Consider the following 21,585-nt stretch of genomic DNA (forward strand, 5'->3'; position numbering starts at 1 on the left):
TTCTGAATACACGTTGATTAAATCAAGAAAACCGATTAATTTGGTATCATTCTATCAAATAATCCTAAATCTTGCCTTGCAACAGTTTATCCAAACTGTAACATAGGAGAAATTATATAAAATAATTCATGATCAATCCACTGCTGGATGAGCATCTCCCCACTCATTGGCATTCATCATGCGCCTGTGCTGCAACAATAATCCATCTCGCTCCTGCAGATGAACAATCCATATGAACGGATGCCATTGCTCCATCTCGATGGTGGTTCCCCTCTTGGGTGCATTCGCACCTCTTAGGTTGCCATGCCCATACTGGACATCTGTGAAAAAGAGCTTCATAGCTCATCGGATTCCTCCTGCAGCCTAAATACCGATTCTGATCACCAGTCGCATGGACAGGCAATTTTTTGTTCTTTTTTTTGGTGTGTGTGCCCTGCACAAATCAATATGACTTATGCTTCTGATTGACAATAGACACGAGATGTCTCCGATTTGTGTCTGTCGCCCTGGTCCGTGCATTGCTCTCTGCGTCTCTTTCATGCCATTCTGAACATGCCTCTCTTCCGCGCTTCTTTGCGCATTTCTCACCTTTTATGAGCTTCCCTTCGTACGCGTCGCGATATTCCTGGCCTACGCGGTTCGCGCAGCGATACGAATTAATATGAAGTAAAAGCACTCTGATGGGAAATCAGAAACACCGCGCAAAGGCAACGCGAGTGCAGTGTACCCATCGTAGGTTTTGCCTGTTGGTGTTTTTGCTGCCTTGCTTAATGTTGATAAATAGTATTCCTTGAAATCGATTATTACTTTTTGACTTGCTTACCATTTTCTCTATTTTGCGCTCCTATCGTTGTTTTAGTATCGTTTGCCTCTGTAACTTGCTGCTCCTGTGCCCATACTGGGCACCTGTTAAACAGAGCTTCGTAGCCGATGAGCTAATTCCTCCTCCAGTGTAAAAAAAACATTTTGATGACCCTGATACCTTCCGAGCCAAACTCCCTGACGAGGAAGAGCGTGATCGTTGTGTTTCCCTCCGCTGTCGAGACGTATCGAGATTGAGGGGCAAAACCGATGACTCCGTGCGGCTCATTGCTGGCTGAGACAGTGAGCACGGCCTCCGACGCCTGCTCATCAAGGGCCGCTGCCCCACCCCACCACATCCCTAAAACACCGCAAAGACAAAGATCCGCCATGTAGCCTGTAACAGACTGTAGGGGCAAGTGCTGTTAGCGAGCAGCACCTATGAAGGCCGGCACGGCACACGAAGGGGTGGGTGGCCAGCACCACGGCTGGCCGCCTTCGTCTCCCCAGTGGCGATGTTTTTACACACCGCAACCAGGTAACTCATTTGAGGCTGAGTCGACCTATGGGAGGCCCGGGACCGGTTCAGATCATCGCCACCGGTGTTAGCCGTGAGCGGGAATCGAACCCGGGTGGCCAGGTTCCGTAGCGCAGCGTGCTAACCGCTACACTACCGCTAAAACACCCCACACACACACACACGCAAAAGACACAGATTCCATCACTATAGCCGAAACAGAATGTTGGTGCAAGTGCTGTTTGCGAGCACTGGCAGGGCACGAGAGGGGGTGGTGTGGTCAGCGCCATGCCCAACTGCTTTTGTATCCCCGGTACGTACTAACGTTTGCACACCACACCAGGTTTTTATTTTATTTAAGGCTGAGCTAACATAGATGAGGCCCAGGACCGGTTCCGATATTATTTTGCCACTGATGTTGGCCGTGACTGGGAATCGAACTCAGGTCGCCGAGTACGTAGTTTCGTGCGATAATCACATTACCGCTCCCACAATTAAGGACAGCTCCCTCACCCGCGCACACCTCTCAGACACACACACACACACAACGCTGATACCGGTACCACATTGCTCCATCATGTTTATGCATGCACGACGAATCAAGTTGAAAGGTCACATGCTACGCATGACATTTCGGAATTTAACTTGACCTGGGCACCTTTGAATGTGCACGTACCTACTGGGCAGCATAATTGGGGGAGGGGGGGGGTGGCTTTAAATGCCTATCAACTGACAAAGGTTAGTCATCAGATGCGACATTAACTCGGGTAGAGCTATAAGGAGAAATCCTGGCCTGCAACGGTCGCAGGCGGATGGAAAGTGCACAGGGCCAAGCCGTGTAGACGATGGGACGTTACCGACCAAGTGTCCTGACGTTGGACAGCAGAACGCCGTACACCTCCTCCTCCTCCGGGACTCCATCCTCAAGCAGCTTCACCGAGAAGTTCACGCCGAGTGCCCCCTGCGCAGACGCACACGAGGGGGTCCACGGAGAGAGAGACGAGCGGGGGATATATATATGTGTATTGTAAATACATCTGTATTTAAATGACGCATTACAATTGACCAAGAATAGTAAACAAATCGGAAGCCACTTTCATCTATACTTTTAGAATTTCACATGCTCACAAAGGATAACTTTTAAATGTGCATGTCATGCTATTGCTAATATATATGGAAAGGTTGTAAACGTTATTTTCTTGTTTTTATTGATAGCATACAGAGTTCTCACTTCCAGCTATTTTATTTTTTGAGATATTTTCTTAGTAGTATATCTGAGGGATTGTACAACTGTCGATCTTGGAAGAGCATGCACGATAGTTGAATGCACGTGTAAAGGAGTTCCAGTCGGGGTAAGTTTTGTAGCTCGTTCTTTATGACTCTTCAACAGGTGCAAGCCGCAGCACCTACGGACGTCCGTGAATCACTTCGTTCAGGCGCCCTGGGCTCCCGTTACCAGTTCCTTCAATCCCCTTCTCAAACTTTCTCCATCTCTCCGCCATTCAACTCCGTTTCCCCTAACGCTCCTCCAACCGACACATTATGAACATTTCACGTGTCCTGGGCTTTTCCAATTTAATCTCTCCGCCAATCAGATTGGAATGTTTCACCAACCCTCCAATCATGTTGCGTGCTCAAGACGGCAGCTCTCAGTCTGACAGATCACCGATGGGAATTGAGCACATAGTTTGAACTCACAAGTCGTCACTCAGGGAGTATTGATTGTTTATTTATATTTACTTCACAGGGTATGTCTCTCGGCATCCCTGACACATGTGATGTATTGGAATTAAAGTTTTTGTCACCTCTTGGGTTTTGTGTTTCTAAAAGTTATTATTATTATTATTGGCTTTGTTTCAGCAGTCACTCAGCCGACATTCCGTGAGTCCGAACCTCTGCAAAATGGATGGTTCCATTGTATGGGAGAAAGTTTCTCCAGATGCTCTTCCCTGTCATGGACCAGTCCACCATAACAGCGCCAGCAGCAGGCGCACTTCTCTCCACTCGGAGCAGCAACACGTCACCTAGCAGCACGAAAACACACCAGCAACACGGCACACCACCAAGATCGAAATTATAAAAAATGTCATCAGGGCTCACGCCGATTCCAGCACGCCTCGCCAGCACTTGTATGGCCTCTGTTAGATCATGCAGCTGCTGCGCAGGAGACACACAACCTCCACGATCAGCCCCAACAGTATCTAACAATCTGCTCTTAGATCTACTTCGTTTCAGTCGCCATACTGTCATCCATAGCCGTGGGGGGAGGCAGGGCCCACTCGCCAACTATTCACCACAGCCATCTCGCTACCTGAGTGGACTGTGCGAACCTTGGTAATTTGGGCGATGTTTGAGCTGGCAGAAAAAAAACTCGCAATTTTAATAAATTGGCAGTTGGGAGCCGGAGCAAGACACTTGTTTGTAACCACACCTTTCCCATTGTTATAATGGTGGCGTTGGCCTAAGTCTCATCTGCCTCTTTCGCAACCAACAGATTACCCTGGGTCACACCACCCCACTCTGGGTGCCATTGGTCTTCAAGTTACCTGGGCAGGTTTATTATGCATGTGTGGCAGTCATGATTTTATCTGCCTCATCAACCAACACACAACTATGAAGGTTTATAGCGATATTCATTGCCATCCAGTCGAACCAAATGGAATATACGCATGAAGTGACTATGCTGAATTTTGACCCAACGAGGGTGCTGTTGCTGTAACGAATGGTTTAAAATTGCTAGGCAGGAAGCGCCTTTCACTGTCCTGCGATTAAATATGCAGTTTATTATTGTATAAGGATGTGTCGCTCAGTCAACTGCATTCCCTTTTCTACAGACACGTGGGAAGAAGTTAATTTGAAAAAAATATCGGTGGAGAACATAGCCATGGGTAGCATTGGTGGCGAGATGTTAACTACCTCGCCTGGTATACAGGAGGGTGTGGGTTCGACCCTGGCCCTGACACCTGTATATTTGAAGTTTGTATATTCTCCCTGCGGTCGTGTGGCCGGATCCTCCGGTTTTTGCCTCCACATTTAGAAACGTGCTTTTAGAGTATTTGGCTGCTATAAATTTCCACAATGATAAGCCACTTCGTTGAGCTATCATTTGTGGCCAGGTCGTTTCTGAAAAAGAGCTATATATCTGAGTGAACCTTACGTTGTAATTCAAATTGGTTTTCAGTAGCCAAATGACCCAAAAGAAACTGCTGAGAGGCCCTCCTGCACATCCGCCTCCCTCTTCCCCTATGTTCTGAAGCATATTCAACGTCTTCTGCCTACATTGCCATTCTGGCCACCGAGTAATTATGGGTATAATGGGGTTTCTTTTATCAGCCAGAGCAGATATTGTTAGAAGGCGTGGACCCATTTATGTAACCACAAATCACGTGACCAAACAGTAATTCCTCGGCAACACGGCTTGCATGAATTCATTTCTTTTTTGGTCACATCTAAACGTGTTAAATGTCAGCTGAAAGGACTTGGGAGGCGCCCCGATCAATAAAAACGTTAAAGCAGCGCCATGTGCACGTTTTGCAAAGGGAGAGACAAGCAGAAAATGGAGCATAGAAGAAGAACAAGAGGGAGAATTGACGAGGACATCCGCAAGTCACGTTCAGGGTAAATAAATGTAAATTATCATGCAAACTCCGGTCACCGTCGCAGGAGCTTTTGGCTAGCCATCGAACAAAGACGATCACCATATCATGCACTTTCAGATGCACTTTTGCAGCCATCCGGAACGCTCTTCCTTCTGATATAAGGAAGCCACTGGAGCTATGCACTTTAAAATTCAGATTGAAAACTCATTTCTTTAGAACAGCTTTTTGTGTTTAAGTTTGTTGACCTTCCGCCACACCTCCGATTAGCACGGTCGCCAACGCACTGTGCGAAAGAGGTTCAACATGCACGCATTGGTACAAACCTTCATCGCCAATGAAAGCCCTCGAGGCCACATGGAAGCCAACCATGCCAGCCACATTGTCATTGGCCAGTATAACCACAGTGGCCGCCCCTTCCCCTGGCTTAATGCGACCGCCGCCGTGCACGGCCGTCAGTGCCAGCAGAACGGTTTCATTCATCTCGCCAAAGTGGTCATCGACCACCCGCAGCTCGATGATTTTCTCTGTTTCGCCTAACGTGGCAGGGAACAAGGGATTATTTTCTTTTTAATGCAGCCTCATTTTAAATGTATGCATATGCGCATTGCATAAGAAATGTCACGATTTATTTCTCCAAATTAATCAATGTAGCCTGCTGCTAATAATAATAAACTGTGCACTTAATATTAAGCTCTGCGAATAAAATGTTGAGACCCGCGCGAATTATTTAAGCAGTTAACACTGAACACTGAACAGAGCATTACACCAAATAACTACCACCAGGACTATGCTCTCATATTGTGCACAATAACTTTTTTCATAGAAATAGGAAAACAATCTGATTCATTAAATTGGTTTAAAATAATGTTTAACTTCTAAACTAAACGAGCATCAATTGGGTAAAATACATTTTTCTAAAGGATGTTTAACAATGTGGGTAAAAGCATGCCTGTAATAAATATATCCACACACCTTCTTGAAAGAGAAGCATGTCATCATCAGCAAAGAAATCTACATTCCTCAGAGCTGTTCCCCCTTCGACAGCCCACGTCACGTTGACATCACCGATGCTTCCTCCCTCTCGCTTCACGGCGATCTGCACAAATGACTGCGGACTCTCCTCTACGAATATCTCACGAGCATCCTGACCTGCTTGAGGTCCGGTGCTGCGTAGGACGAATGCCCCGTGCGGGTCATCGTTCTGTCTTATGATGACTCTGCAAGAGCTGTCCCTGCCAACGTTTGGAAGGATCGTGTCGTCAGCGCTGGCGTCCGCAAGTTCGACGCCGGAAATTGACAGGCCAAACGCCTCGTCCATCTCCGGAACGTCATCTCCAAACAGAACGATCGGAATGTGGACAAACTCAACCCCTGGAGGCATGGCAAAGCTTGACCAGGTCAACCCCTCGTAATCGCTGCCGGACAAGGCCCTGTTCCTCATAAGCACTTCTGACGTGTCCGTCTTCTTGGATCGTATTACGAATCCCGTGGAGTCGTTGAACGTCTCGCTCAAGGTTGGCATCCAAAAACACTCGGCAGCAGACGGCGTGGCTCTGTATTGAAAGGCCAGACAAGCCTGCTCTTGTAGACACGAGGCCGCGCAAAACTGCAGAACCTCGGTCCCGTTGTTCACGTGAAGGGGCAAGGGCACGGCATTTCGAGCAGTCGCACTCCCATTCACAGCTTCTTCAAAGAAATCCATGACGGTAGCGCCACTATCTTGCGCCAATTCCAATATGCCGATTTCGTAGGTTCGGACATATATACGCAGTTTTCCAAAGAGGCCACCACTGGAAAATGACACCACACAAAGGAACGAATATTAAATCGCTATAGTGTGCACATCCAAAAATGGTTGATGTGTAAATAAATATTGTAACTTCTTTGACGAGCACAACACTATACTCAACAGATCTCGTCATTACCTCAGTATTCTGTTTCCTAGTTCCTAGCAATCAGTATAACAATGGTTAATCAGGGCTTTGGCAATTGGTTGCTTGGATGCTTTTACTGCGAGTAAAAAAGTACAATATTGTATATGGCAATAAAGTCTATGTGCGCCGGATAATGTTTACACGTAAACAAATCCTCTAACAGTCACAAATAGGGGCTCTCCGATTCCAATTCTCAAGCTTATTTACAATGCAAGCTTAAACGTCAAATAACTGAAAACAGATAAAATGGTAAATGTGGGACGATTGCTTCTGGGGAGAAGTGATGACTGCAGTTTTAGAAATTAGTGTCTCAAGGCTTTTACCTCCAAATCTTCACTATTTAAAAACATTGGCTCAGCACAAGCCCAAAGGGCAAAATTCAAAATGGCCAGCAACAAACAGAATGGTTAAAGTTGTAATATAACAAATTTTATACATTTCTTGAATCGAGCAAGGTTCTAAGAACTTGAGAAAAGAGACAGTGGGAGGGAATTTCAAAATCCAGCCGTGCAAGGAAAGAAGTATAAAGATAATTGCTTTGACCTGCAGTGTGGTGGCTGAGCACAGTATGGATGAGACAAGTCAGTCTGATAGACTAGAGTCCTCAATATGGATGGAGGAATCAATGAGTGCAGTTCATGGGAGCAGTCACCTCCCAAGGCGCCAATGGGTGCAGTTAAACCGCTTCTGCTGTGACCAGGGAGTGTGGTGCTATGGGACGTGCCACGTGACAGCCCTCGACTGTGTGAATGCGGGGAGCAGGAGACCGTGGGGCACCATCGTCCATGAACGTTCAGTGCGTCAGGGTGTGCCGGGCGGACTGGTTGCTCTGCATGTGCTGGAGGAGGAGGCTCTGTGAACTTACGTCGACTCAAAGAACATTTTATTATTTATCTATTTATACATTTTGTAAATGTATCTGGTGTTTTGACTCTGGGAAGTTCGCGCGAAATAGCACTCGCTAAATAAATAAAATGGGAGCAGTAGCCACGGTAGTCATGAAGGGGGCGACTGACTGATCTCGCAACATTGCTACTTACATCCTGTGCAGGGTGATGTTAACAGTGTCTCTGTCGGACTGAGGCTCATGAACGACGTATTCTGGCCAGAGGAACTCCACAGTTCCATGGGGGTTGTCGTTGGCCGCCACGATGACCTGTGCCAGCGCCGGCATCCCAACCACACCACGGTTGGAGGCGTTCAACAGTTCCACCAGAAAGACCTGCAGATCAAATGCGCAGATACATTTTGAGTGCTGATGTGTGCATTGTATTGCTGAACTCAATTTCGCACCGTACATAACCAATTGTTGCTAATCGTACGAAGCCAACCTTCATAGGAAAAAAAGTTCTTCATTATATTTATTTAAGTGCCTCATTTAGCCTTCATTAACCATACAACACTGCACAGTTGCAGCCATCTTGTCAGTACATTGCTGGATGGGGGTATTTTCACGCCATGCAAGCCGTGTGGGTGAGCTCACACACTCCACCACGCTGGTCAGTGAAGTAGGCGAAGGCAGGGAGCATAGTGCAGTGCAACATCTGAGATTTCTGCACTGACCTCTGCAGGCAACATGGCTCCCCAATTGGCAACCTATCACACCCGTGTTACGCACGGTTGACGAAATGAGCCTTTTGCTACGTATTTGAATTCATGCCCCTCTTAGGCAATACTAAATATTTTACAACAACAACAACAACAACAAAAAAACCTCGAAACCCAAGCAGCTTCACGAATTCCCAGCTCTCACCTCCTGTAATTCGGGGACGTCATCGGCGAGGACGTCTATCCGGATTGCGCGCTCCGTGTCTCCTGGCGGGAAGAGGATGGCGCCGGACGACCGCAGCAAGTCTTCGGAAGCCTCGACGCCCCCCAGCGTGGCCCTCCACGCGAGCGACACGCTTCCGACGGAACCGCCGGCTCGGAGGACAGCGAGGCTCACCGGCCGCGTGCCGAGCACCGGCTCCTCGACCAGCACGAGTACGTCCCGCAGCACTGTAGCGGGCATCGAACCCAAAGCGAGCGGTGATTTCACAGCACCGTTGTGCACACGCTGCGGTCCACATTGTTTTCTGTTCAATTGCCCGAGGATTTACGTGGAGGAAGAGGATGGTACGCACTGCAGGACCTTTAAGTTACTTCCCGCATTGAAATTGAGCACTTGGTAATAAGGAGTGATGGACAAAAATGACACAAATTTTGATTTAAAGCTTTCGTGAATGCAGTAATTCACATTCTTAGTTCTTTCGGTAAAGTCACGTTGAAGGGAAACAACAAAATAATAAAATATATAAAGTCACGTTGAAGGGAAACAACAAAATAATAAAATATATAAAGCCACGTTGAAGGGAAACAACAAAATAATAATATATTTTATTATTTTGTTGTTTCCCTTCAACGTGACTTTATTATTTTGTTGTTTCCCTTCAACGTGACTTTACCGAAAGAACTAAGAATATGAATTACTGCATTCACGAAAGCTTTAAATCAAAATTAGTTGTTTCCCTTCAACGTGACTTTACCGAAAGAACTAAGAATATAAAAATGACACAGTACAAACATTGAAGTTTGCTGAATTAGAATAATATCCATTTTTGTGTTTACGAGCTAAGCCCCTTGCAATGTGTTTGTATGCGTTCTATAAAGTAAAATGGCGTTGCATTGGCGGTGGTGTTACCATTATAGGACAACACCAGCCGGCATGAAACAAGAAATTGCGGGGCCACACCTTTATCTTTAAAAAAAAAAATCTTATACATGGAAGGAAACGCACTTACCGAAGTAGCCAAAGGGATCGTCTGACGGCTCAATGGTTACGGTAGCAGAGGACACAGCCCCGAGCCGGGCCCCACCCGTTATCTCATCGATCAGCTGGATAGTGAAGGTCTCCTCCAGCTCGGGGCTGATGTCACTGATTATGTAGACTGGAACTGCCTTATAGGTCTCGCCCTCGTGGAAAAGAACGTCAGAGGAACCCACAGTGAAGTCTTCCCCTGCAGTTTGGCGGACGGGGCACACGCGTGGCAGCTCATGTTTACAAATCTACCGCCGGTCTACTTACAGAAACGGTCCGCTGCACTTAAGTGCATCTGTAACGTCTGTATACCTGTGCTGTATCTATGCTGGCACGTGGTCGATTGGTCCATTTGAAATGAATGCACGGGACTTAAACGTCTGTCCACCCAGCAGCATAAATGGGGACACCACCACATGTGGTGGGTTAAAGCGTTGGTACTCCCACCTATTTCAAGAGGTCTGGCCAGCATGCAAGAGTAAGCAAAATACCCGAAAAAGGGCTCCTCTAAAACTCCCTCTACCGCTGGTCCTTGCGACAATAGTGGCATGGACCAGCATGCAATTACAGAGCCACACATTTACGATTGCCTTAATTTTCCAGCCTTGTGTCATTGTCCTTACCTATGCGTGCAGTGAACGGTATCGTCTTAAACTTGACTGTGATGTCTCCAAACAGCCCCCCCGTCCTGGTCACATTGATGAAGGAGCTGGACGAATCTTCAGACACGAGCACCTTGGCAGCGGAGAGCTGAAGCACTCCGTTGGCATCGTCATTGGCAGCGATGACGATCCGAGCCACGGTGTCTGCCAATGGCCCAAGCCGTGGAGGATCCACGACTGTGAAACATAGAACACACACCGATAGCTTACAGGGCCCTTGCCATGGTGCACACCGGCCCCGTGGCATTGCGGGCAGGGAGGGAGGGGGTCGCAACCATGTGGGTGGGGGTGGGGTATGCAGCAGCGTATGCGATGCACAGGGGTCCACTCGGCCACAAGGGGACCCCAAATGAATAGGTAAAAAAATGTAAAATGTTCCGAAAAATTATTCACGTTTTTTTTATTGATTAAACAATACCTGCAGTCTGCCATGGACCAAGCCACTCATCTGGCTATCATATCAATAGAGTATAACAATTGTGAGTATTGTACCTTTACATATTTTTATTAACACTGTGAGACTGTCTTCCTCAACCCAATACACGGTGGAACTAAAATTATATATATAGTTATAGACTACATATATAATTGTCTTCGGGTTAAAAACATCCGTTAGTATTTCAGTAAAAGTGAGTCGGGAGAAAGCAGTGGGGCCCATAGTCGTATCGTTGCGTCCATGGCAGGGGCGGAGGGTAATAATGCATTTAATACCAGATAATTAAGTGGTAGATGTAGCAGCCTCTCCTGTATGTACGTGTGCTGAACTTATTTCGCACCGTACGTAGCCAACCCGTATACATGGGGTGTGAGGGCTTCATCAGAATGCATGATAGACAAGAGCAGATCGTATCGCTAATTGTGGTTTGTGGTCAACATTTGTTCAAAGGTTGTCTAACATTGACTGTGCAATGCCCCTTCCCTAAGTTTCTGTATGCCGCCCTTTAAACAATATCACACTGCAGGGTTGATTCCCACTCCGCTTTACTGGTACAGCAGTGTTTGTGGTTATTAGCTTTGACATCAATTTTAAACAGGTAAAACAATCATTATTGTTAAAATAGCAATTCACTTATTAATAGTGCGTCAGAACTTGTAGGAACATTATCGTTACCTTTGACGTCTCCCTTTAAAAGGCTCACGTTCAACAACCTCACGAGCAACGTTTCAGCCCTTTCTGGCTCATCATCGTTCACAATAGGTACGGAGAGAAAAGCCTCGCTCTGGTTTTCTTTAAATATAACACTTGCAACCGTTGCAAGGTAATCCCTTTGCTCATTTGCCAGAAAGGTGTGTGGAAGCATTTGGGACAAATATTCGTCGTCTTCAACGGTTGAGAATGTCACTAATACCTCGCCAGTAAGGCCTTGCGTTCGAACAATCGTAAGAGTTGCATTTCCCAATTCCTCCTGCACTATAGCCGAGTGGCTGTTCTTCGCGAAAATGAATATGCCATACGGGTCGTCGTTAGGAAAGACGGTTAACGTAGACGTGGCATCGGTTCCCAGTCGGCCGGCTGAAACATTCGCGAGAGTTATCGTGAAAGTCTCCTCCATCTCTGCAAATGCATCGTCTGCGATCTGAAGAGACACGTTTCCCACCATTTGACCAACATCGAATTCAACTTTGCCCGTCTGGGTCACAAGGTCGTGGTCAAAATCTGTATCGACTTTCCAGTAAATGGTCACTGTGCCAAGATTTCCACAAGACCGAGTGATCTGCAACAGATAAAATAAAACAATTGAGCAGCATATTAATGCAGAAATCTTCGTAATAACTTTAAATATTCGGTACTTAATTAGATATTTTTTTAAAGGAAAAACAAGCTCGCTTTCCACGAGTAAAGAATGCTTGTACTTACGTGAAGTGTGACGAGGCTTTGTTCAGCATTTTCATTACCAAAGACGGACAATGATTCTGGTGCAAAGTTAAACACTCCGTAAGCGTTGTCAGAGGCATCGATTATAACCTCGATGCTCGAGCCACTGTCAAGATCAGCTGAACACAGATTGACGGATACATACATAACACACATGATTTTAGGTGAGAAACACATTTTTTTTTAATTGTGAATTTGTAGTTAGTACATTTTATTCACTTCAGAATGCTATGTTAACTGCCACACACATTTTTTTTACCCATTTTTATATTTATAAAAAAGTTTATCAGACTTCAAGAAGTAAATATATAACATAAGCAAACTCTCTCAAGTCTGTAAGCAACCAAATAAAACGTTTGTAAGTGACATCACTGGCTTACAAACAGTTTTCATGCAATTCTATAATAAGCTCAAGTGAGCGGTGACACTTTTGTTAGTGCACTTCAAATGAACCCAGTGGCCTAAGTTTGATTGCCAGCCCTGGCTAATATTAGTGTTTAATGTATGTGTGTTTAACTTATTTCGCACCGTACATAGCCAACTAAGTTAATCGGAGGTGCGGGGGAAGGACAACAAACTAAACACAAAAAGCAATTTTAAAGAAATTAATTTTGCATCTAAATTTAAAAGTTGCATTGCTCCAGTGACTTCCTAATATCGGAAGGAAAGAGCGCGATGCAGTGACTTTCTTTGTTCAATGGACAGCCAAAAGCCGCTGTGAGGATTTACCAGAGTCCACATGATGGTTTACGATCCTTGACGAGATCAGCAAGGTATCCTGGTTCATTTGTGGCAAGCACTTTGTGTGTAATGAGTGCGACCTTGTAACGTATTCGTTCGGAAACCAGAAGCCAAAGCAGCGGCGAGCACTGAATGGACATTGTCGAATCTGAACTGCTCCCGCCACCCTCCGCTACACCTTCACCCGCTTGAACCATTGAGTTGTAGCGTGTTCAAAGAATACCCGTGAACGGCCTCGTGTGGGCAGGTCTTCTTCATACAGCAGTGGAATTACAAAGGGCCGAAGCTCATTGTAATCTGATTTTATAATAAGCTTTCAAGTCATAAGCGGGCATGGTTTTTTTTTTGAGTTTTTAATTGCACAGTACGATGGCAATGTTAGGGACACATTCATGTCTGCAAATATACGCGACATACATTTCAAAAGCTACCGATGTTCCTTTGGATTGTTCAAAGTGCAGTGACACTACGGTCGGTCATCGTGTAAAAGGTATTTTCTCACCCCAAGAATAGGAATTGTTAAAGACAAACAAACTCGAATCGGAGTCTCCATCTCCACTGCCACTGGCAGCCAAATCAAGAAGATCTTCCGTGTCTGCAAGAAAGTTTGCATGAGAACTGACGACAAATATAAATGCACATGCAAGCTGGGACATGACTCATGCAGAGCGATCCATCAAGAGTTGGGGGAGCTGAAACATATGTTCGTGCTCCCAACCCCCATATTGCCAAACATCTGCAAAGACAATATATGGGTATTTTCAAGAGCAATTTATCACTGCACTGAAAGTAACCCCCCCGGTACAGTTTAGATATGGTTGTCTCTTCATCCATAAAGTTTAATGGGAATACGTCACGCACATTCTCACGTGGCTGAAATTTCAAAGTGCTCATCGTAAGGGTCTGCAAGCGCTTCTGCTGCAGTTGAGAAAAAAAGTGTATTTTTAAGATTAGATAAGCCTGCTTTGAAAGTATGTATCACATATCCGTATTCATTATTGCATGACTAAAGTTATATATTTGGCTCCTTACACATGTCATCATTAAGCACTGCATTTTATCAGTAAATATTTCATCTTCATAGCCTAATGAACAGCCACCATGACCATACGCATTACAATTCCTGTTCCAGACCAATAAACCATAAGTAGATAATGAATTACACATTTGCCTTTGAACCGACTCAAAATTCTAATCACCACGCGAAAGGCTTCCCACGTTGTGATAACATTGTACTTGCACTCGAGCCAACAAACAAAAAGTAAATTGGAAAGAAATGGCTCGGTGGGAATGCTACGTCGCCACTACTCACCTCCCGTGGTGTGAGTGAGGAGCTGCACCAGGAAGGACTTTGGGAGCTCAGGGATGGAATTATCTCTGACCTCCACGCTGATGTTCTTGTATCTCTCGCCTTCGCGGAAATGCAGGCTACCCGAAGTCATCTGCACACGCGTGGCAAAGGCACTTTTTTATGCTGCTGTGCTGGTGTAACAACGTCAATGCAGCATCACCGAAAAATGCGTGCGAGTGCAAACGTTGATTATACATCTTTTGTTTGTAACCCCGAGCCAGTAGTGGGAATTACATATTCCAATAGCAGCAACAAAACTATTCACAGGGCCACCAATTTTGTTGCAGTAAATGCATGTTGTGTAGCCGTTAACATGCTGCGCTACAAATCCAGTGACCCGAGTTTGATTCCCGCTCACAGCCAACACCAGTGATAATTATATTATTTTAGCTGGTCCTCGGCCTCCCCTAGGTCGACTCAGCCTCAAATGAGTACCTGATGCGGTGTCTAAACATCGCCGCTGGGGAGACAAAGGCGGCCAGTCATGGTCTTGGCCACCCACCCCCTCGTGTGCCGTGCTGGTCTTCATAGGTGCTTGCTAACAGCACTTGCCCCAACAGACTGTTAAAGGCTATACAGGGGATCTTTTTATTTATCTTACCATTATGCAAACTAATGTGTTTTATAAAACAACACTGTAGCAACAATTATCTTTATCGAGGAACACCTCAGTGAGGCTGAAGACTTTTTTGAGCAGGGTCCTGCAATGGGATTCTTGGCCAATGAGTGAGGAATGTGGGAGAAAACTGGAGTACTTGGGGGGAGGGGGGGGAGAAAAACCTCACACATGGGGTAAAATCAATAAAAGCTCCACACCGATGAAGTAAAAAACATATTTCTGGACTGCCATCTGCTTCTCACCAATAATCCCCAGCCAGTCTCCTATTGTAGTGCAGTCCTGACCAGGCTCAAACCTGCTTAGCTTCCACGATGCAACAGGATTGGGTGCATTCAGGGTGATTTCAGTGCAGGCAACGCGAATATGACAGAGCCTTGCCACTGTCAATTACGGACATTAAGACAAACTGTTCTGTGGCGTTTCATTTCCATTACAGCGGAAAACCGGAAGGACGACGCTTCCCTTCACCTGACCTGGAAGTCACGGGGGCTGGTGGCTGTGAGTGGCACGGTGCGATACCCAGCGACGATATCCCCCAGGGAGCCCTGGGTCCGCACGACCAGCAGCTGGACACGGCCCACCTCCTCCTGAACAGTCACAACCGGCGCGGACTTCACGGGCTTGATCACAGGGTCGTGGTCACTCGGAGCAGACCCCAGAGAGAACTGGAGCAGACCTAAATGAAAGCAGAAAGATTGCATGGTCGTACGTTCTAAATTAAACTAAACTATTTTGCTTATTTATTTGTTTGTTTATGAGAAGCGACCTGGCCATGAATGACAGCTCAACGAAGTGGCTTATCACGTGGACATGTATAGCAGCCAAATACTATGAGCGCACTTTTCTAAATGTGCGTTTGAAGTATCGGCATCAGGATCGGACTGACGACCTGTATACCGGTCGAGGTAGTTAACATCTCCTAGCCACCGTGGCGTCCACTGCCTTTTCTATCATCAAATCTTCATTCTCTTAACTCGTTCTGCCATTGTCTCGTAGATAACAATTGTAATGTTTCAAGCGCTAAGATCACAGATAGCGGCACACACTGCTGCAATAGTTTACGCTAGTCGTACGGAATACCCGTGTGTCTATATACGTTGTGTTTAAATTTATAATAACGGTTACCTCAAGCGGTGCTACATTGATGTTGATGTATAGAGCTGTGTTATTAAACAGGGCGATCTTATTATGGATACCGCACTCAAATAAAATGGGGGAATTATAGAGAACAACATTTCATTTTATAACTTCTACACGTCTCACATCAATCTCATTACACTTATTACGTATTTTTACACTCTCCTCTGTAACATATGGATCCATTGCTTGCACAATATTAAATCGCCTGCTGATAAGAAATTACAGAGGTTCGTTAGATACCAGTGGAGGTTCTGTTAATGGATAATCCTGTATCATTTGTCAAGTGCATTCCTTTTCAGCAACGTTATTGAATAACTATCGAAATTCAAATGTATGACGGTTCATTAAAATACGCAGGAAGCAAAACATAAACGTTGATCGGCAAGCAGCTTCAATCGACGTCGACAAGCAAATGTGCAGGCTGTACAGTATTGTCATCCCTTGAGCGAGAATCACACGGGCACCACTGTTGAAAAGTTTAACGTCGGCCATCCAATGGCTGGGTCTGCTACCGGCCATACGAATGTGCAATTTCCACCGCTGGCTCAGGGCCTGCCGACTGAATTGAGTCCTGTGTGCCCCAAATGCTTGCATGTAGTATGGGGACACAGCTGACTTGACTTGAGAAGAGTGCCTGCGGCCAGCACCACGACTTGCGTACCGTGTGGGTGGTCACTGGCTTGGATTGCCACCAGCGCCCTGTCCTTGCTGCGATCGACGCTGGCCCCGCTGCTCGGACTTCTGCCTGCCTTCCCGTCTGCAGAGAGCGCGGCCACCAGCGCCACCTCAAAGTGTTCCATCAGCTCAGGTCGATCGTCATCGAGCACTTCCAAGGTCATCTCCTGCCGGAGTAAATGTAACGATACGAGCGCATTTAAAAACAATTATCTAGCTATCTGCTCGAGGAGACACATTCAGTTTGCTTGCATTATACTTTCTCGTTAAACGTGGAAAAGGGAATTTCCAGTTGACAAGAGGGTCATTTAAGCCTGGTCTATTGCTCTGTGTGGCACATTAGGAATGGACCACTCTTTTAATTCTTTCCTCGTGCAGCAAGGGAGTATAGTGTGGTTTGGTGAAAGTCCTTATGTGCTGTGCAGTACATCGATGCACGTGTCTACACTAGCATGCGATAACTGAGTTGGGCCTGTGGGTGGCTGGCAGGGTTATTGAGTAACCGGACTTGTACACCAGTCACGTGGTTAATGGCGACTCGGTCGAGGATTCCTGTGTGACACACGTGCTGTTCCATTTTACAGATTGACCACAATAAATGTGTTTGCCCTCGATTTGGAGCACCTGCCCACGTCCTTCATTTCGAGTGTGCAACATCCGTCCTGGTAAAAAAAAAATGGAGAAGAACCAAGAGACCACGATCTTCAAAGCTTGAATAGCCATCTGCCAACATATGTACCCACACGGTCTAATGCGCTCCTCTCCATAAGACGGTGCTTACTGAGATTTTTGTTTACGAATCGTCTATTTTATTATTTCATTTGTAAACCGTTCTCGTTATAACGTCAAGCGCTCACCATAAACGTCTGCATCGGTTTGAATGTGATGGCTCCTTCGTGCACGTCGAAGTCATTTTCCGTATCGGTGCGTTGTGAGTCTGTCTGTGTGACGGTGAAGTTGACTTGAACGAAATCCAGGTCTCCCCGCGTCCGCTCCACAATGCACGATAGCTTTGAGCCCTCACTACAAACCTGAGTAACACACGAGAAACAGTGAAGAAATTAGAGCAGTGGTTCTTCACCTTCACTGCAGCCTGCACCCCTTGGATTCTCAGAAAGGGCATCTCGTACTCCCAGGGGGTGGATGCATGCACCCCAGGTTAAGAACCACTGAATTAGAGCAATAGGTACATTTTTATCCGGCTCCTCCGGTTTTCCCCTCCGCATTTAGAAACTTGCGTTTAGAATATTTAGCTCCGATAATTTTCCACATAAGCCACTTCATTTGTGGCCAGGTTGCTTCTGAAAAAATAACTATATAGCTCAACGGGCCTTACCTGGAAAAAAAAATGTTTAAAATACATTACCAATACTTCATGTAACGTTTTTTGAAAACAGAAACGCTTGCAACTATTCCTTTGAAAATCAGTTACGCTCTTTAAGGGTTAACAAACCTGGTAAAAGAAAAAAATATGTAGTTTAATTTATTTAACTGCTAAATGATAACAATCTGGCACCAACGAATCCTATGGACAAGCTTGTCTAAAATCACAATCGTTAATGCCACTGCATCGCATGAGTGCACCTGAACGTCGGTGAAAACTTCGTCCAACACCACCCAGGTACGTTTCACACGAGGAGCAATGCCTCGGTGTGTCCACTGGGCGGCGCGCCACTCATTTCTTTCGTCAGGATTTTATTTTTAACCTAAGGTCAAAGGTCACGGATAATTGCGAACACAGTAGCATAGATCTCTGGTTCCTCCCAATCAAAGATAAGCCCCCTTACTCGATCGTATGATGACAAACAACGTTGTCTGAAATATAAGGATGTGAAGTTAATAAGTAAACAACTACATGCATCACAGTATTGCTTTTATCCAATACGAATGTATTTTCAACGCAACATGTATACGTACTGTTGCAGGGTTGTTTGGGTGGTTTTTTTTGTTCCCCCTGAACATTTCCAATGGCGAAGGGGGGCACTTATTTAATTCCATCGCACGGCAGAGCCGTTGCTTACCTCCGGAATGCACGGCCCAGCAAAACCGAAGAGGCCGTTGGCAAAATCACTCTTCTCAATGACGATTTCGGCTTCGCTCCCAACAGGAGCCACCCTGGCCCCCCCTCTGACGTCGAAGAGCCTCAGGGTGTAGACCTCCTCACCCTCGGCGTGGTTGTCGTTGAGGGCCTCGACGATGAAGGATTTGTTGCCCTCGCCTTCCCAATACTCCAGGTACCCTGACACTGGGCTCAGGTCGTACTTGGCCGGCAAAGAATGCACCTCGTGGATTTCGGACGGCGAGAGTTTCCGGCCGTAGATGCGCAGGTCTTGCATGAGGCCGGTGTACGGCTCGTAGCCGCCAATCGCTGCGCCGACCACCAGCACGCCAGGGCCATCCGTGGCGGCGCCATTCGCCAAGTTGCTGCTACCCCCTCGTTTGAGAGTGCCGTCTAAATAAAAGTTGCATGTGCCCGCCTCGAAACCCACAATGAGGTGGTGCCACTCTCCATCTTCCACTTGTTTGTTGAAAACCGCGGACTCATTTTGGGTGATGTCCCCATGCCAGTAGCTGAACTCAATAGAAGAAGCGTCCATGCCTGTTGTGATTTTGAGGCTGTAGTAAAACAGTGAACTGTTGACATGTTTGGCCACAATATATCCTTTAGTGTTTGGATCTGGAATGAGCCACACAGATATTGTGAAGCTCGCATTGGTGATGACGGGCTGGTGACTAAGCGGGACGATTCCAAATGCATAATCGTCGCCAGAGAAGTATAAGGCGTCAGTGCCTGTGTGGGGCCTCCTCGCCTCGGGCCTGAGCTGAACCTCGCTTGGAAATGTTGCCAGCAGGATGAGGTCCTTGGAAGTGGGAATCGTCTCCGCAGCAGACTTAGACAAAACCTCCCACGCCACCCTCACGTCTCCGTGCAAGCCTTGCCTCCTCATTACAGTGAAGCTGGCAACGTTTGTGACATCGTCAGGGGATAGCAGGTCTTCTGAAATTTCTTGGTAATGACTCTCTGAGGCGATTGAGAAAATCCCGCGTGGGTCGTCATTTTCGGGGATTGTAACATTAATTAAGATGCCAGACCTTGCCAAGTGTCCACCAGGCCCTGGGAAGCCACCTTAATGGGAAATAAAAATTTACTATTACAATAACATACTCCATGTGCATTTAGAGAATAGTACTTTCCAATATATCAATTGAAAGATCTTTTTAATATACAGGATATATAATTTTCCACAACTTACAATGAAAAAAATGCAATTATATATTGTGTTACATTTCAAAACAATACAAAATTAAGAACAAAACTAAAACAAGTGTAACTAATTTCTTTATATTTAATGTTCAACATTAAAAAAATTGCACACATTTTAATATGAAGTCCATTTAAGCAGAACTTAATTCTGTCTTGAGTTTGTATACAATATTTGCTTAATTGTGTTGAACAGGACCCCATGGTTTAGATGGAATAGTGTTGCCATTAACATGTCCTCACCCAGAACCATTTGTTTAACCAGCTTGACTGGTGGTGAGACGCATCCAGAGTTTGCTTGTTTAAACAAATACTACCAGATAACGTTGGTCTGGAGAATCGAAAATTGGCTGATGGGACTAAAAATTGTTTTATTATGAATGTGGAGTCATGAACCGGGCTTCCGCTGAGACCTACAGTGAGAGAAAAAAAGTATTTGATCCACTGCTGATTTTGTACGTTTGCCCACTGACAAAAAAATGATCAGTCTATAATTTTAATGGTAGGTATATTTGAACAGTGAGAGACAGAATAACAACAACAAAATCCGGAAAAACGCATGTCAAAAATGTTATAAATTGATTTGTATTTTAATGAGGGAAATAAGTAGTTGACCCCCTCTCAATCAGAAAAAATTCTGGTTCCCAGGTGCCTTTTATACAGGTAACGAGCTTAGATTAGGAGCACACTCTTAAAGGGAGTGCTCATAATCTCAGCTCGTTACCTGTATAAAAGACACCTGTCCACAGAAGCAATCAATCAATCAGATTCCAAACTCTCCACCATGACCAAGACCAAAGAGCTCTCCAAGGATGTCAGGGACAAGATTGTATACCTACACAAGGCTGGAATGGGCTACAAGACTATTGCCAAGCAGCTTGGTGAGAAGGTGACAACAGTTGGTGCGATTATTCGCTAATGGAAGAAACACAAAAGAACTGTCAATCTCCCTCGGCCTGGGGCTCCATGCAAGAGCTCACCTCGTGGAGTTGCAATGATCATGAGAACGGTGAAGAATCAGCCCAGAACTACACGGGAGGATCTTGTCAATGATCTCAAGGCAGCTGGGACCATAGTCACCAAGAAAACAATTGGTAACACACTACGCCGTGAAGGACTGAAATCCTGCAGTGCCCGCAAGGTCCCCCTGCTCAAGAAAGCACATATACATGCCCGTCTGAAGTTTGCCAATGAACATCTGAATGATTCAGAGGACAACTGGGTGAAAGTGTTGTGGTCAGATGAGACCAAAATGGAGCTCTTTGGCATCAACTCAACTCGCCGTGTTTGGAGGAGGAAGAATGCTGCCTATGACCTCAAGAACACCATCCCCGCCGTCAAACATGAAGGTGGAAACATTATGCTTTGGGGGTGTTTTTCTGCTAAGGGGACAGGACAACTGCACCGCATCAAAGGGACGATGGACGGGGCCATGTACCGTCAAATCTTGGGTGAGAACCTCCTTCCCTCAGCCAGGGCATTGAAAATGGGTCGTGGATGGGTATTCCAGTATGACAATGACCCAAAACACACAGCCAAGGCAACAAAGGAGTGGCTCAAGAAGAAGCACATTAAGGTCCTGGAGTGGCCTAGCCAGTCTCCAGACCTTAA

The 21,585-nt window shown here is 45.9% G+C and overlaps 1 protein-coding gene across 7 annotated transcripts in view; it reads right to left on the bottom strand.

Moving 5' to 3' along the window:
- The window catches only part of ADGRV1 (adhesion G protein-coupled receptor V1), a 104,414-nt gene that overhangs the window by 63,989 nt on the left and 18,840 nt on the right, over nt 1-21,585 (bottom strand). For all 7 annotated transcript variants that reach the window (XM_032953241.2, XM_032953242.2, XM_032953243.2 and 4 more), the window contains 17 exons: nt 18,734-19,839; nt 17,570-17,743; nt 16,699-16,879; nt 15,371-15,573; nt 14,240-14,369; nt 13,430-13,522; nt 12,169-12,305; nt 11,422-12,025; nt 10,272-10,487; nt 9,632-9,847; nt 8,605-8,849; nt 7,892-8,073; nt 5,890-6,707; nt 5,241-5,450; nt 3,212-3,342; nt 2,180-2,279; nt 983-1,162 (listed from right to left, as the gene is read on the bottom strand). In XM_032953241.2, the coding sequence (XP_032809132.2) occupies nt 983-1,162; nt 2,180-2,279; nt 3,212-3,342; nt 5,241-5,450; nt 5,890-6,707; nt 7,892-8,073; nt 8,605-8,849; nt 9,632-9,847; nt 10,272-10,487; nt 11,422-12,025; nt 12,169-12,305; nt 13,430-13,522; nt 14,240-14,369; nt 15,371-15,573; nt 16,699-16,879; nt 17,570-17,743; nt 18,734-19,839 (4,926 nt within the window). The remainder of the gene's footprint in view (nt 1-982; nt 1,163-2,179; nt 2,280-3,211; nt 3,343-5,240; nt 5,451-5,889; nt 6,708-7,891; nt 8,074-8,604; nt 8,850-9,631; nt 9,848-10,271; nt 10,488-11,421; nt 12,026-12,168; nt 12,306-13,429; nt 13,523-14,239; nt 14,370-15,370; nt 15,574-16,698; nt 16,880-17,569; nt 17,744-18,733; nt 19,840-21,585) is intronic.

Source organism: Petromyzon marinus, chromosome 13, assembly GCF_048934315.1.
Source record: "Petromyzon marinus isolate PM22_M1 ecotype Great Lakes invasive population chromosome 13, UKy_Petmar_22M1.pri1.0, whole genome shotgun sequence".
In the NCBI taxonomy this organism is placed as follows: domain Eukaryota; kingdom Metazoa; phylum Chordata; class Hyperoartia; order Petromyzontiformes; family Petromyzontidae; genus Petromyzon; species Petromyzon marinus.